Source organism: Narcine bancroftii, chromosome 1, assembly GCF_036971445.1.
Source record: "Narcine bancroftii isolate sNarBan1 chromosome 1, sNarBan1.hap1, whole genome shotgun sequence".
In the NCBI taxonomy this organism is placed as follows: Eukaryota; Metazoa; Chordata; class Chondrichthyes; order Torpediniformes; family Narcinidae; genus Narcine; species Narcine bancroftii.
The window spans coordinates 401,822,018-401,838,005 of NC_091469.1; the positions used below are offsets into that span (position 1 = coordinate 401,822,018).

At 38.9% G+C, this 15,988-nt stretch overlaps 1 protein-coding gene across 4 annotated transcripts in view; it reads right to left on the reverse strand.

Moving 5' to 3' along the window:
- The window catches only part of ankmy2a (ankyrin repeat and MYND domain containing 2a), a 61,424-nt gene that overhangs the window by 17,861 nt on the left and 27,575 nt on the right, over positions 1-15,988 (reverse strand). For all 4 annotated transcript variants that reach the window (XM_069913771.1, XM_069913773.1, XM_069913772.1 and 1 more), the window contains exons 3-5: positions 9,358-9,496; positions 6,158-6,256; positions 5,120-5,280 (exon numbers count right to left, since the gene is read on the reverse strand). In XM_069913771.1, the coding sequence (XP_069769872.1) occupies positions 5,120-5,280; positions 6,158-6,256; positions 9,358-9,496 (399 nt within the window). The remainder of the gene's footprint in view (positions 1-5,119; positions 5,281-6,157; positions 6,257-9,357; positions 9,497-15,988) is intronic.

Sequence of the window (15,988 nt, forward strand, 5' to 3'; positions counted from 1 at the left end):
GAGCATTCTGGAGGCTGGGGGGGTGGGGGGAGAATAGATAGTAGTTATAGGGATAGTGTTAAACTTAAGAGTCAGAAGAAGGGTAGTTGGATTACAGTTAGGAGGAAAGGTAATAGACAGGCAGAGCAAGGTTCTCCGGAAGGAGTCCCCCTGAAGAACAAGTATTCTGTTTTGACTACTGTTGAGGGAGACCAGTTGTCTGGTGTCTGGCACAGAGTCTGGTCCTATGACTAAGAAGGAAAGGGATGAAGAGACATAGAATTGTGATAGGAGATTTTAATAATTAGAGATACAGATGGAAGGTTCTGTGTAGGAGATTGGATATCTTGTATGGTATGTTGCCTCCCTGGTGGAAGGGTACGGGATATGACAGATTGAGTCCATGGTGTACTGAGGGGGGAGGGAGAACAGCCAGATGTCTTGCTCCATGTGGGGACCAGTGATGTGGGGAGGAAGGGTGTGGAGATCATGCAGGGTGAGTTTAGGGAGCTAGGACAGGATCTCCAGGACAGCAATCTCAGGATTGCTACCAGTGCCACGTGCAGGTGAAGTAAGAACTAGAAAGATAGTGAAGCTAAACACGTGGCTGAAAACATGGTGCAAGAGTGGGGGCTTAAGATAATTGTGCAATATTCCAGGGAAGGTGTGAACTGTTCTGATGGGACAGTTTACATCCAAACTGGAAAGGGACAAATATTCTTGCAGATAGGTTTGCTCGTGTGGCTCCAATGGGAGAAGTTGCATGCACCATTAGTAATCTATGGAGAGCAAGAGAAGATTTTCTTAAATGTATTTATTTCAATGTTAGGAACATTGTGAGAAAAGTAGATGAACTAAGATTAGGGATAGATATTTAGAATTATGATATAGTAGCCATTAGTGAAACATGGCTGCAGGAGGGGTGTGATTGGCAACTAAACATACCAGGATTTTGTTGCTTCAGATGTGATAGAATAGGGGGAGATGTTGCATTGCTTGTAGAGAGAGTATTACAGCTGTGTTTTGGAAGGATAAATTAGTGGGCTCGTCTGGAGAAGAACTATGGGTGGAACTGAGGAGTGTGAAAAAAATGTTAACACTTATGGGGGTGTATTTCAGCCCATCTCACATTGAGGGAACTGGAGGAACAAATTTGTAACGAAATAGAAGATATTTGTAGTAAGCATCAGGTTGTGATTATGGGAGATTTTAACTTATCACACATTGACTGGGACGCCAATACTATAAATGTGCTGGATGATTTGGAGCTTATTAAATGTGTGCAGTAAAGTTTTCTACATCAATATATAGAAGTACCAACTGGAGAAGGGGCAGTGTTGGATATGCTATTAGGAAATGAGCTAGGTCAGGTGATGGAGGTGTCTGTTGGAGAGGATGTTGTGTCCAGTGATCACAATAAAATTGGTTTCAAAATAATTATGGAGAAAAATAGGTCTGGACCTCGGGTTGAGATTTTTGATTATAGAAAGGCTAATTTTGAGGAGATGAGAACGGATTTGGAAGGTGTGAACTGGGATAAATTATTTTATGGGAAAGATGTAGAAGGAAAATGGAGAGCATTCAAAGGTGAAATTTAAAGGGTACCGGGATGGTATATTCCGGTTAGGATGAAAGGTTAACAGTTTTAAGGAGCCTTGGTTTTCAAGGGTTATTGGAAATATGGTTCAGAAAAAGAGAGAGATGCACAAAAAGTCTCGACAGCATGAAGTAAATGAAGTGTTAGAGGAATATAAAGAATGTAAAAATAATTTTCAGAAGGAAATTAGAAAGGCCAAGAGGAGATAGGAGGTTCCTTTGTCAAGTCAGGTGAAAATCAATCCACTGGGTTTATAGATATATTTGGGGAAAACGGATAGTGAGGGATAAAATTGGTCCCCTAAAGGATGAGTGTAGACAGTTAAGCGAGGTGCCAAAGGAGATGGGGAAGGCTTTTTAAAGTTTTTTTTTTCTTCAGCATTACCAAGGAGAAGGATATTGATCTGTGTAAAGTAAGGGAAATAAGTTGGGAAGTTATGGAAACGATAATGATTAAAGAAGAGGAAGTACTAGTGGTTTTAAGGAAAATAAAATCTCCAGATCCTGACAAGATATTCCCTTGGACCTTGAGGGATGTTAGTGTAGAAATAGTAGGAGCTTTGACAGAGATATTTAAATTCTCATTAGGCATGGTGCCAGAGGATTGGAAGGTAGCTCATGTAGTCTCATTGTTTAAAAAAAGTGATAGGAGTAATTCTAGTAATTACAAGCCTGCAAATTTAACATTAGTGGTGGGTAAGTTAATGGAAAATATTGTTAGAGATGGTATATATAAATATTTGGAAAAGCAGGGTTTGATTAGGAATAGTCAACTTGATTTGTGAGGGGAAGATCATGTTTGACACACCTTATTGAATTTTTTGAGGAGGTTATAGGAAGGTTAATGAGGGTAGGCTGTGGATATTATATACATTTATGGACTTTAGTAAGACCTTTAATAAGGTTCCTCAGGGAAGGTTAGTTAGGAAGGTTCAATTATTAGGTATTAACATTGAAGTAGTGAAATGGATTCAACAATGGTTGAATGGAGATGTCAGAGAGTAGAGGTAGATAACTGTTTGTCAGATTGGAAGCTGGTGACTAGTGGTGTGCCTCAGGGTTCAGTATTGGGTCCATTACTAAAGATGGCAGATGGAGTTTAGTGCAGAAAAGTGTGAAGTGTCACATTTTGGTAAGGCAAATCAAAATATGACATACATAGTGAATAGAAAGGCACTGAAGAATGCAGTAGAACAGAGGATTCAGGGAATAATGGTACATAGTTACCAGAAGGTGAAATCACATGTGGATAGGGTGGTGAAGAAAGCTAATGGCACGTTGGCCTTTGTAAATCAGAGCACTGAGTATAGGAGCTGGGATGTTATGTTAAAATTGTACAAGGCATTGGTGAGGTCAAATTTGGAGTATTGTGCACAGTTTTGATCACCAAAGTGTAGGAAAGAGATCAACAAACTGGAGAGAATGCAGAGAAAAATTTACTAGAACGTTGCCAGGGTTACAGGGTCAAAGTAATAGGGAAAGGTTAAATAAGTTAGGTCTTTATTCTTTGCAGTGTAGAAGGTTGAAAGGGGATTTGACTGAGGTATGTAAAATTATTAAGGGCATAGATAGAGTTGACGTGGAGAGGCCTTTTTTCCTTTAAGGGGGAGATACAAATGAAGTGAAAGTTAGGAGGCAAATGTTTAGAGGAAACATGATGGGGGACTTCGTTACTCAGAGTGGTGGGTATGTGGAACAAGCCTCCAGATGAAGTGGTGGAAGCAGGCTTGATATTAGCATTTAAGAATTTGCATATGTATATGGACGGGAGAGTCTAGGTCAGTGGGATTAGGCGGGAGAAAGTGTTCAGCATGGACGAGAAGGGCCTGTTTCTATGCTGTAATTATTATGATTATATTTTATGCGCACATCTTGCAATGAAAAATCTGTGGTTTTTTCAGCATTATAGACTATATAATAGACATTATATTCTATATAGCATTATAGAATATTTCAATCTTCAGAAAACTGCATGTCAGATCACATTTGAAAGGGGATTAGAAGCAAGTTGCATTTCAAAGAGTCAATTGTTCCAAAAGCCGAAGACCAAGTTGAATTTGACATTTATTTTTAAATTTAGTTTTCTTTCTACATTCAGATCCACAGCAACTTTCTTGACTTGAGTTCAGTTTTTAATGCATTTCTAAAGTCATTACCTGCTGTGTAATTTTCAAGGGATTCAAATATCTTTTGCAGATTGAACCCAAAGCCTATAGGCAGCGCAGAACCTCCCGAGAATCAAAACTATGAAACTTGATTTCTGTTGGTAAAATGCCAAATGAAGGGGCAAGGCTACACATTGACCTATTATTTTCCATTGTAGATATACGAGACATCCTCATTTTGTTCTTGACAATTTGAGTGGAAATACACCTTGGTGAATGCAAATTCCTGAACTATACTTCACCAATTGATTAAAAAAATATAGTTGCAAATTATATTCTTTCTAAATGAAATATTCCCCATGGCCCTTCAGTTAATCTAGACCACACATGTCAAACTCAGGCCCGCAGGCCAAATTTGGCCCGTGATATAATTATATTTGGCACGCAAGATCATATCAAATATGTATTAGAGTTGGCCCGCTGGCCTCCGCGCCAGTATAGCGCATGCACAACTAATACTACAAATCCCAGAATGCTTTGCAAACACGTTGCCGCCGGCCCGTCAGCCCGCTAATCGCCCCCACCTCCTCTCTTTACTTTCATTAGCATCTGCGACCTGTCGCCGAACTCACATGTAATAAACCCCTTACGAAAAATGGCCAAACCAAAGACAGAAAACAGGACCTTTCAAGACAGGTGGGAGGCAGACTATATGTTCATCATTTTAAAAGACAAACCTGTTTGTCATTGAAGCAAGTTGTTAATTTTTGACTTGTTGGCTTGTGAAAAAAAATACATTTAAAAGGAGCTTGAAGGCTATAGAGAAATATTACTTATTGAATATTTCTCATTTGTTAATGCTTCGACTGGAAAGAGTTTAACCAAAACTATTATTAAACATTTATTTTATTAAGAAAAAGTTTAACATTACATATGCTGAAAGAAGAGAAAACGTGCAGATGTTGTTGAAAATTTTCAATAAATATTTAGTTTGGCCCACAACTTAGTCCAAGTTTTTAATTTTGGCCCTCTGTGAATTTGAGTTTGACACCCCTGATCTAGACCTTGAATGATCTAACTTGTTCACTCTTCAGCTCTAAAATATACCAATCAATAATGGGAGAACAGGGGTAATAAACAAATAAAATTAACATGAAGTTTTAAAATTTTCTTTAAAGAAAATTGAGACAGAGCACAGTAACAGGCCATTTCACCCCACAAGTCCGTGCTGCCCAATTTACACCACGTTTTTGAATGGAGGGAGGAAGCTGGAGCCTCCTGAGAAATCCCACACAGACATGGGGAGAATGTACAAACTCCTTCCAGACAGCACGGGATTTGAACCCTAGTCTGGTCCCAATCGCCGGAGCTATAAAGGCTACACCAACCACGCCGTTTCTATTTATGATATTCTTACGTCAAGTCCAAAACCATCTCACCGCAACAGGGTGCAAGTTTGTCATTGTGATAATTTTGTGCAAGGGTCCTGCCAGTTTGACTGGAAGCTTGGGTTCTTGGTCAAGTCCTTGTGGTTTTGTGTAGCAATCCAACCTTTCACGGGAAAAGAAATTGTTGATGATAGTTACACAATCATGCTGGCCTAAAGAGAGGAAAAAATTCAATCGATTATTTCAAAGAGCTCTCAGCACAATTTATTTAATCCATAACATTAAAAATTTTACACTCAAGTCATTCTTTTCCATGCTATATTTAGGCAATGATGTTGAGGAAGATTTAAATAAATTTTATCAATAGCAATAGTTCCAAGAAAATAAGCCTGAGGGTAATAATAAAATAATTTGCATATACAGTAACCCCCCACCGGTATCCAGCAACTACAGGGATTGCAGATGCCAGGTCTGCAAATTTTCCCATTGCCAGAGGCTCGCTATTATGATACCTAAAACAGCGCAGGGCACAAGGTAAAACATTTTGAAAAAAAATTCAGCATTGTTGTCCTTAATTATGTAAAGTTCACTTTCATCAGGCAATTCCTTTAACTTATAAAATTTAAATTTGAACCCCAGTCGCTGGCACTGTAACAGCATTGTGTTTACCGTTATGCTAATAACCGTGCCACCATCATAATTAACCCCACTCCCCCAAGTTTACAGATAAAGCTTTGCTCATCTCCTTAATAAAACAGTAATAAAGATAATGACTCCGACTAGGCAGAGATGGGGAGACACTTTGGGAGAGTGCCTCCCTATTCCAACACAACCTTATTCAAACAGTTGATGTGGGCAGAGCACAACCGGGGCACGCTGCTGGTTAAATGTTTGCTCCCATCTTCACCAAGGGTTTGTGAGTTGCTTCAGGGAAATTTTGCTTTAACAATTTAAAACTTTTATTGAAATTTTTACTTATTTTAACATTTATTCATTTATTTCCTCAATTTGTTTTTGCCAGTTGCTTTGGATTGCCAGCTGCTTGAATTCTGGATAACAGGCCCATACTTGTGCTTTCACAGAACTTACCAACAAAGGCAGCCATTTGTGCTGCAGTTCGTCCAACTGAATTTACAGCATCTGTTTCTGCTCCAGCTTCCAGTATCATTCTTGTTATATCTTTATTACCTGCAACAAAGTACAAAATTCACTCCAATAAAATATGCCAAAAACAAAAATTAGGAAAATGATATTGGTGGAAATCTAATGACATGTTGTCACAAGAACAAGGAAGTAAATGGAGAAGGAATTAACTGAATGTGATAAGCTTTGTTTGACAAAGATCTGCAGCATTGCTTCTGCTTCTTGACCTTTACGTATCTTCACCCATGTTATTGAGATACGAGACTGAATCAAGACAGACAGCAGGATGCTGGTTGGGGTTGGGTGTTGGGTTTTTCCTCCTTTGTCTTTTGTCAGTGAGGTGGGCTCTGCGGTCTTCTTCAAAGGTTGCTGACCGCTGAACTGTGAGGCGCCATGATGCACGGTTTGAGGCGATATCAGCCCACTGGTGGTGGTCAATGTGGCAGGCACCAAGAGATTTCTTTAGGCAGTCCTTGTACCTCTTCTTTGGTGCACCTCTGACACGATGGCCAGTGGAGAGCTCGCCATATAACACGATCTTGGGAAGGCGATGGTCCTCCATTCTGGAGATGTGACCTACCCAGCGCAGTTGGATCTTCAACAGCGTGGATTTGATGCTGTCGGCCTCTGCCATCTCGAGTACTTCGATGTTAGGGATGAAGTCGCTCCAATGAATGTTGAGGATGGAGCGGAGACAACGCTGGTGGAAGCGTTCTGAGCCGTAGGTGATGCCGGTAGAGGACCCATGATTCGGATCCGAACAGGAGTGAGGGTATGACAATGGCTCTGTATACGCTTATCTTTGTGAGGTTTTTCAGTTGGTTGTTTTTCCAGACTCTTTTGTGTAGTCTTCCAAAGGCGCTATTTGCCTTGGCGAGCCTGTTGTCTATCTCGTTGTCGATCCTTGCATCTGATGAAATGGTGCAGCCGAGATAGGTAAACTGGTTGACCCTTTTGAGTTTTGTGTGCCCGATGGAGATGTGGGGGGGCTGGTAGTCATGGTGGGGAGCTGGCTGATGGAGGACCTCAGTTTTCTTCAGGCTGACTTCCAGGCCAAACATTTTGGCAGTTTCTGCAAAACAGGACGTCAAGCGCTGAAGAACTGGCTCTGAATGGGCAACTAAAGCGGCATTGTCTGCAAAGAGTAGTTCACGGACAAGTTGCTCTTGTGTCTTGGTGTGAGCTTGCAGGCGCCTCAGATTGAAGAGACTGCCATCCTTGCGGTACGGATGTAAACAGCGTCTTCATTGTTGAGGTCTTTCATGGCTTGGTTCAGCATCATGCTGAAGAAGATTGAAAAGAGGGTTGGTGCGAGAACGCAGCCTTGCTTCACGCCACTGTTAATGGAGAAGGGTTCAGAGAGCTCATTGCTGTATCTGACCCGACCTTGTTGGTCTTCGTGCAGATGGATAACCATGTTGAGGAACTTTGGGGGGCATCTAGTATTTGCCAAAGCCCATTCCTGCTCACGGTGTCGAAGGCTTTGGTGAGTTCAACAAAAGTGATGTAGAGTCCTTTGTTTTGTTCTCTGCACTTTTCTTGGAGCTGTCTGAGGGCAAAGACCATGTCAGTGGTTCCTCTGTTTGCGCGAAAGCCGCACTGTGATTCTGGGAGAACATTCTCGGCGACACTAGGTATCAACAGTCAGAAAAATGAAAGATTTTCAGTTGGTACTCTTTGGTTAGCTCTCAGACGAATAGGGTAGTAATCGTGTGATAACATTTCCATTAGAATTTTCATCTGCTCCAGAAAATACCATTCAAGATTAAAATGCAATTATGTTGTTGATCCATCTTGTAGCTAGATTGATGTCTGAAACATCGATTTCTTAATGTAGTTCTTCTGAATGTTGAACCACTACAACCGAGTGTTGGAACAGAGTACCTTGTTTCTATTAGGGGGAAAAAGTGAGGTGGCAAGGTTAGCATTGTGGGTTGGCGGTACTGTAGCACTCGGACCCTGACATTCAGATTGGATAATAATTTTTTTTCCCACAAGGCATCAGGCTCTTGAATTCGCAGAACGTATACATTAAAAGACCACAGGACACTATCCACATACGTCTTGATATTTTAACTTCTATTTATGTAAATCTGCTCCATGGTCCTGGAGAAATTTATCCTGCAATGCGTGGTATGAATGACAAATAAAAGTGACTTGACTTGAACACTGTGACAATGTCAGCAACTGGGGTTTGAATCTGGGCTGTCTGTAATAAGTTTGTACATTCTCTCCATGTCTGTGTGGGTTTCCTCCAGGCACTCCGCTCTCCTCCCACTATTCAAAACCTACTGGGATTGTAGGCCAATTAAGTGTAATTGGTCAGCACAAGCTCATAGGCTAAAAAGGTCCGGTGCTGTGCTGCATGTCTAAATTAAAAACTGAAAAAACCTTTGACCACATCAATAAGAGGCTGAAGATGATGGAAAACTAGAGAAATGTACAAAATGCTGGAGGAAATCAGTGGGTCAGGGGGCATACATGGAAGGCATAAGATAGTCCACTTTTTAAGCCGAAACCCAATGTCAAGAAAAGCAGGAAATGGGCAGTTAACCAAATAAAAGGGTGAAGGAGGACAAGTTGGGAGGTGATAGATATTAAGAAATGGAAAAACAGTAAGCTGGCAGGCAATGAAGGTAAAGGGCTGAGGAAACTACACTCTGATATAGGAGGGAGGACAGATGAAAGGAGCTGGGTGAAGAAAGATGTGGTTGATGGATCGGTCGATCGGGTGAGGAGGAAAAAAGGAATGAATGGGGCCCAGAGATATTGGGGGAAGTTGAAGGGTGAGGGAAGTGAAATGAGAAAACGAAGGTGGTAATCACCAGAAATTGCAGGTCATTGTTGATACATGGTCAATTTAGCTCGAGCACAGGTGAGTGGTAAAATCTAGTGATTCTGATTGTAATGTGGAGAGAATAAAAGATTATTGTAAAAATAGCAGAGATGGGTGGGTTCAAGGATCTGTTTTTGTGCTGTGTGACTTTTATTGATGCATTTGATCAATGGATGCTAGCTGACCATTTTCTACAGTGTTTAATGAATGCACCACCCATAGCCACTGCCACACGATTTGATGATTAATACAAGATCACTGAGAATCAAAAACCCATTCAATTTAGAATAATTTGAAATGAAGAACTTACCTGAGAGTCCAGCAAACATAAGAGATGTATAACCATGCTCGTGTTCGTTGCAATTTACATCTGCCCCATGCTGAAGGAGCAGTTTGCACATCTCAGCTTTTCCTTTATATGCAGCATGCATCAAAGGAGTCATTCCGTGCTACAAAAGGAAATAGCCGAAATTAAACTATGAATTACTTTGTTTCACTACAACACAAAAAAATATACAAAATTCATACATTTCTGGAACCTTCTTTCAAATGTCCTTGTTGATCTTCTCATCAACATACTTCATACGACCTGCCAAATCCAAACCACTATATTGAAAAACTCTGGCAAAAACATCAGTTCACTGGTGAAATCCAGTCTATATGGGCCAAAGAAACTTCAAGGAAATCTATTCCCTTTCTCCTCCCTTCCTCGTAAATCTATTTCACCATTCACCTGTGTTGTTCCTCAAAAGTCCAGATTAACGGTCATCCATTCAGTATAGAAAAAGTTGCAAGTGAATCTTCAAGTTTGAAATCTTCATAAAAAGATCTTGCTTGTTACTTTACTTTTTCCCCCATAATCACCCCTTCTCATTTTCCACTGTGTGGAAATGCAGGTATTTTTCACTTTATGCATGTTAATGAAGTTGGCAATGCCCTTGAAGTATAGTCATTATTTACACCAGTTCTCACAAGAAGCACCATCCTTATGAGGAAAATATACAAACAGCATTTCTATCCCCCATGCACCAAACTTCTCCATAACTATGCATAGAAAAATTGAAGCAGCAACAAATTTTTGATCTATTCCACAGCAATTTAGTATTTTTTTTTTAATGAAAAATTTTCAAGCAGTTATGTATTAAAAGCCGTGTGTGCATTCAAATGCTGAAAATACCAACTCTTTCATCAGTCTCTTAAGCCTACCCACATACAATGGTCATTTTCAATTGAATGTTTCTTGTTGGCTTTCCAAGGAAGATAGCAATGCACTCTGTAACAAACTCAGCTCAGGAGTTTGGACATCAGGAAAATTCCTCAGCTGTCTCATTCTCCTCTGTTCATTTTTTTTTTAAATTTTCCACACTATGAACCAAACTGACCAAAATACACATACACATTTCCCTCTTGAATATACACAGTGTCATTTTCTCCCCTTTTCCCCTCCTCCCTTCTTCACCCCCCTCCTCACTCACTCAACTTTCAACATATTTGATACATTAAACCCATTAAACAATGTCATCACACAATGAAAATAAACAAGAAATTTGTGTCTTCTACTTTTACATGCTGAGTCAGTTCATTTTGTCTTCTCCTTCTGTCATTTTAGGCAGTGGAGGTCCGCGGTAGAACTTCTCTATTGTGTTCCATGTACGGTTTCCACATATTTGTTCGAATATTGTGATGTTATTTCTTAAATTATATGTTATTTTTTCCAATAGAATACATTTATTTATTTCTATGTACCATTGATGTATTCTCAGGCTATCTTCTAATTTCCAGGTTGACATAATACACTTTTTTGCTACAGCTGAAGCTATCATTATAAATCTTTTTTGTGCTCCATCCAAATCGAGTCCAAATTCATTACTTGTTATATTACTTAGAAGGAAGATCTCTGGATTTTTTGGAATGTTGCTTTTTGTGATTTTATTTAATACCTGGTTTAGATCTTCCCAAAACTTTTCCACTTTCTCACATGCCCAAATTGCATGTACTGTTGTTTCCGTTTTCTTCTTACAGCAAAAATGTCTGTCTGATAATGTTGGGTCCCATTTATTTAACTTTTGGGGCATGATGTATAGCCTGTGTAACCAATTATATTGTATCATGTGTAACCTCGTGTTTATTGTATTTGTATTTCTCATAGCTCTGGAGCATAGCTTTTCCCATGTTTCATTCTTTATCTATGTTTAGATCCTGTTCCCATTTTTGTTTGGGTTTGCAGCTTGTTTCCTCGTTCTCTTTCTCTTGCAGTTTGATGTACATGTTTGTTATAAATCTTTTAATTATCATTGTGTCTGTAATCACATATTCAAAATTGCTTCCTTCTGGTAACATCAGCCTGCTTCCCAATTTGTCCTTCAAGTAGGTTTTCAGTTGGTGGTATGCAAACATTGTACCGTGAGTTATACAATATTTGTCCTTCATTTGTTCAAAAGATAATATTTCCCGAAAAACAATTTTCTATTCTTGTGATCACTTTTCTTTCCCATTCTCTCAAGGAAAGGCTATCTATTGTCAAAGGGATTAGTTGATTTTGCATCAATATTAGTTTTGGTAGCTGATAACTTGTTTTATTCCTTTCTACGTGAATCTTCTTCCAAATGTTGAGCAGATGGTGCAGTACTGGTGAATTCCTATGTTGCACCAACTTTTCATCCCATTTATAGTATATGTTCAGGTACCTTCTCCCCTATTTTATCTAGCTCTAATCTGGTCCAATCTGGTTTTTCCCTTATTTGATAAAAATCTGATAGGTATCTTAATTGTGCTGCTCTATAATAATTCTTAAAGTTTGGTAGCTGTAAGCCCCCTAGTTTGTACCATTTTGTTAATTTATCTAGTGCTATCCTTGGTTTTCCCCCCCCCTTTCCATAAGAATTTCCTTATTATTTTCTTTAGCTCCTTGAAGAATTTCTGTTAGGTGAATTGGTAATGATTGAAATAGGTAATGTATCCTTGGGAAGATATTCATTTTAATACAATTTACCCTTCCTATCAGTGTTAGTGGTAAGTCTTTCCAATGTTCTAAGTTGTCTTGTAATTTCTTCATTAATGGCTGATAATTTAGTTTGTATAGATGGCCTAGATTATTATTTAGTTGTATACCTCAGTATCGGATTGCTTGTGTTTGCCATCTAAAAGGTGATTCTTAAACTTTGTGAAATCCGCATTATTCATTGGCAGTGCTTCACTTTTATTTGTGTTGATCTTGTACCCCGATACTTCTCCATATTCCTTAAATTTCTTATGTAATTCTTTTATTGATATTTCTGATTCTGTTAAGTATACTATGACGTCATCTGCAAATACACTGATTTTATATTCCTTCTCTTTTATTTTTATCCCTCTTATTTTATTTTCCGTTCTTATCAGTTCTGCAATTTGTTCTATAGCTAACACGAACAGTGAGGGAGATAGTGGACATCCCTGTCTAGTTGACCTGCTTAATTTAAATTGGTTTGATATAATTCCATTTACTGTCACCTTCGCCAATGGTCCCTTATATAATGCTTTAATCCAATTAATATATTTCTCTGGTACGTTGAACCTCTGTAGTACTTTGAATAAATAATTCCATTCTACTCTATCAAAGGCTGTCTCTGCGTCTAAGGAAACTGCCACTGTTGGCGTCTTGTTTCCTTGTACTACATGGATTAAGTTAAGGAACTTACAGATATTGTCCATTGTTCGTCTTTTCTTAATAAATCCAGTTCGATCTAGTTTTACTATTTTTGGTACACAGTCGGCCAATCTGTTTGCTAATAGTTTAGCTATTATTTTATAATCTGTGTTAAGTAGTCTATACGATGCTGGTGTTAGTGGATCTTTCCTCGTCTTTAGAATTCTGTAATTATTGCTGTTTTGCATGAATCTGGCATGTTTTGTGTTTCTTCCATCTGGCTCATTACTTCCAGGAGAGGAGGAATTAATAAGTCTTTAAATGTTTTATAGAATTCTATTGGGAGTCCATCCTCTCCTGGCGTTTTATTGTTTGTAAGTTTTTTTAATATATCCTGTATTTCCTCCATTTCAAATGACATTAATTTATTTTGCTCCTCTTCTTGCAATTTTGGTAGTTCAATTTTAGCTAGAAACTCATCTATTTTGTCTTCTTTCCCTTCGTTCTCAGTTCAATATAGTTACTTGTAGAATTCCTTGAAGTTTTCATTGATCTCTGTTGGGTTATGTAATTTGTTTGTCCTAGAGAGAGTGCAGAGAAGGTTCACGAGAACGATGATAGGATTTCAAGGTTTGAGTTACAGAGAAAGGTTGTGCAGACTGGGGCTTTTTTCTCTGGAGTGTAGAAGATTGAGAGGGGACTTGATAGAGGTGTTTAAGATTTTAAAAGGGACAGAGTAAACGTGGATAGGCTTTTTCAATTAAGAGTGGGGGAGATTCAAACTAGAGGGCATGGTTTAAGATTGAAGGGGGAAAATTATAAGGGGAACATGAGGGAAAATTTCTTTACGCAAAGGGTGGTGGGGATGTGGAATGAGCATCCGACAGACGTGGTCGAGGCGGGATCATTGGTTACATTTAAGGAAAGACTAGATAGTTACATGGATAGGAGAGGACTGGAGGGGTATGGACCGGGTGCTGGTCAGTGGGACTAGGAGGGTGGGGATTTGTTACGGCATGGACTAGTAGGGCCGAACTGGCCTGTTCTGTGCTGTAAGTGGTTATATGGTTATAGTATTTCCTTGATGCCAATACCGTTCTTTTAGTTTGTTCTGTCTTAAGCTGCCAAGCTAGTAGTTTGTACATTTTTTTCTCCGAGCTCATAATATTTCTGTATTGTCTTCGTTATGCTCTTCTCCGCCTTGTATGTTTGTAGTGTTTCATATTTTAATTTTTTTGTCCAATTCTCTTTTTGTTGTATCTTCCCTTATTGCTAATTCTTTTTCTGTACTTTCTATTTCCCTTTCCAGCTGTTCTATTTCCCGATTGTAGTCCTTCATCTTAGTTACATAACTTATTATCTGCCCTCTGATGAACGCTTTCATTGTATCCCATAGTAATAAATTTATCTTTCACTGATTCCGTATTTATTTCAAAGTACATTTTAATTTGTCGCTCAATGAATTCTCTAAAATCCTGTCTTTTAAGTAGCATGGAGTTTAATCTCCATCTATACGTTCTCGGTGGGATGTCCTTCAGCTCTATTGCTAATAACAGGGGTGAGTGATCCGATAATAATCCAGCTTTATATTCAGGTTTTTCTAACTCTCCCTTGGATGTGGGCTGATAACAGCAACAGGTCTATCCTTGAGTATGTTTTAGGTCTACCCAAATATGAGTATTCCTTCTCCTTTGGGTGTTTTCTCCTCCATATATCCAAAAGTTGCATTTCTTGCATCGATTTAACCATAAATTTGGTTACTTGGTTCTTTCTGCTAGTCTTTTTTTCAGTTTTATCCATTTTTGAGTCCAAATTAAGGTTAAAGTCCCCTCCTATCAGTATATTCCCCTGCGTAGCTACAATCTTCAAAAAGATATCATGCATAAATTTTTGATCCTCTTCATTAGGTGCATATACATTGAGCAAATTCCAAAATTCTGAAAATATCTGACACTTTATCATTACATACTTCGCTGCTCGGTCTATTATTTCCTCCTCTATTTTGATTGGTACATTTTTATTGATAATATAGCTACTCCTCTGGCTTTTGAATTATATGACGCTGCTGTTACGTGCCCTACCCAGTCTCTCCTTAATTTCTTGTGTTGCACTTCAGTCAGATGTGTTTCTTGCACAAATGCTTTATCAATATTTTCTTTCTTCAGTAAACTTAACAGCCTCTTCCTTTTTGATTTGGTTATGTATTCCATTAATATTTATAGTCATATAGTTCAACATGGCCATTTCATACTTTGTTTACCTCTCATTTCCACTTCCTCATCACCACCTTCCCTCCTTACCATTTCTGTTTTCTTTTTTTGAACACACTGTAAGACAACACTTCTAAAATATAAAATATTTCCACCATTCCCATCTAAAATTCCCTTAATGCCAAATGTCCCGTCCCCCCCCTCTGAGTTGCCCCTTATCCCTTGCCGGGTAACCACATCTCCCCTCTCCATTTGGATTGCGAACCCGCTCGCAAGCGTCAACTGATTTCGCAGTGATCATTATTCTCCCCCACCCAGCCCCCTCCACAAAAGACTGCTATCTTCACATATAACAAAGCTCACCCTCTTAATTCCCCCCTTACTTCCTTTCTTCCCCTTCTTAGTTCTTACTTATACATTATTTTTTTTCTTTATATGAAGTTTGTCTCATTCTTGTTCTTGTTACGTCTCTCTGTCGTTTTGCAGGCGTCCTGCAAATTCTCGTGCTTTCTCCGGATCCGAGAACAGTCTGCTTTACTGCCCCAGGATAACTATTTTAAGCACCGCTGGATATCTCAACATAAATTTATAGCCTTTCTTCCATAGGATCGATTTTGCTGCGTTAAACTCCTTCCTCTTCTTCAGGTGCTCAAAACTTATGTCTGGGTAAAAACAATTCTTTTGATCTTTGTATTCCAGTGATTTTATTTGTCTTCTCTCAGTTTTTTCATTGCCTTCTCCAATATATTTTCTCTCGTCGTATATCTCAGAAATTTTACTTGAATGGATCTTGGTTTTTGTTGTGGCTGTGGTTTAAGGGCTAATGTTCTGTGTGCCTTTTCTATTTCCATTCCTTCCTGTAATTCTGGCACTTCTAGGACCCTGGGGATCCATTCTTTTATAAATTATTTCATATCTTTGCCTTCTTCATCTTCCTTAAGGCCCACTATCTTTATATTGTTTCTCCTATTATAGTTTTCCATTATATCCATCTTCTGAGCTAACAACTCCTGTGTTTCTTTAACTTTTTTTATCAGATTCTTCCAGTTTCCTTCTTAAGTCGTCCACATCCATTTCTACGGCTGTTTCTCGTTCTTCCACCTTGT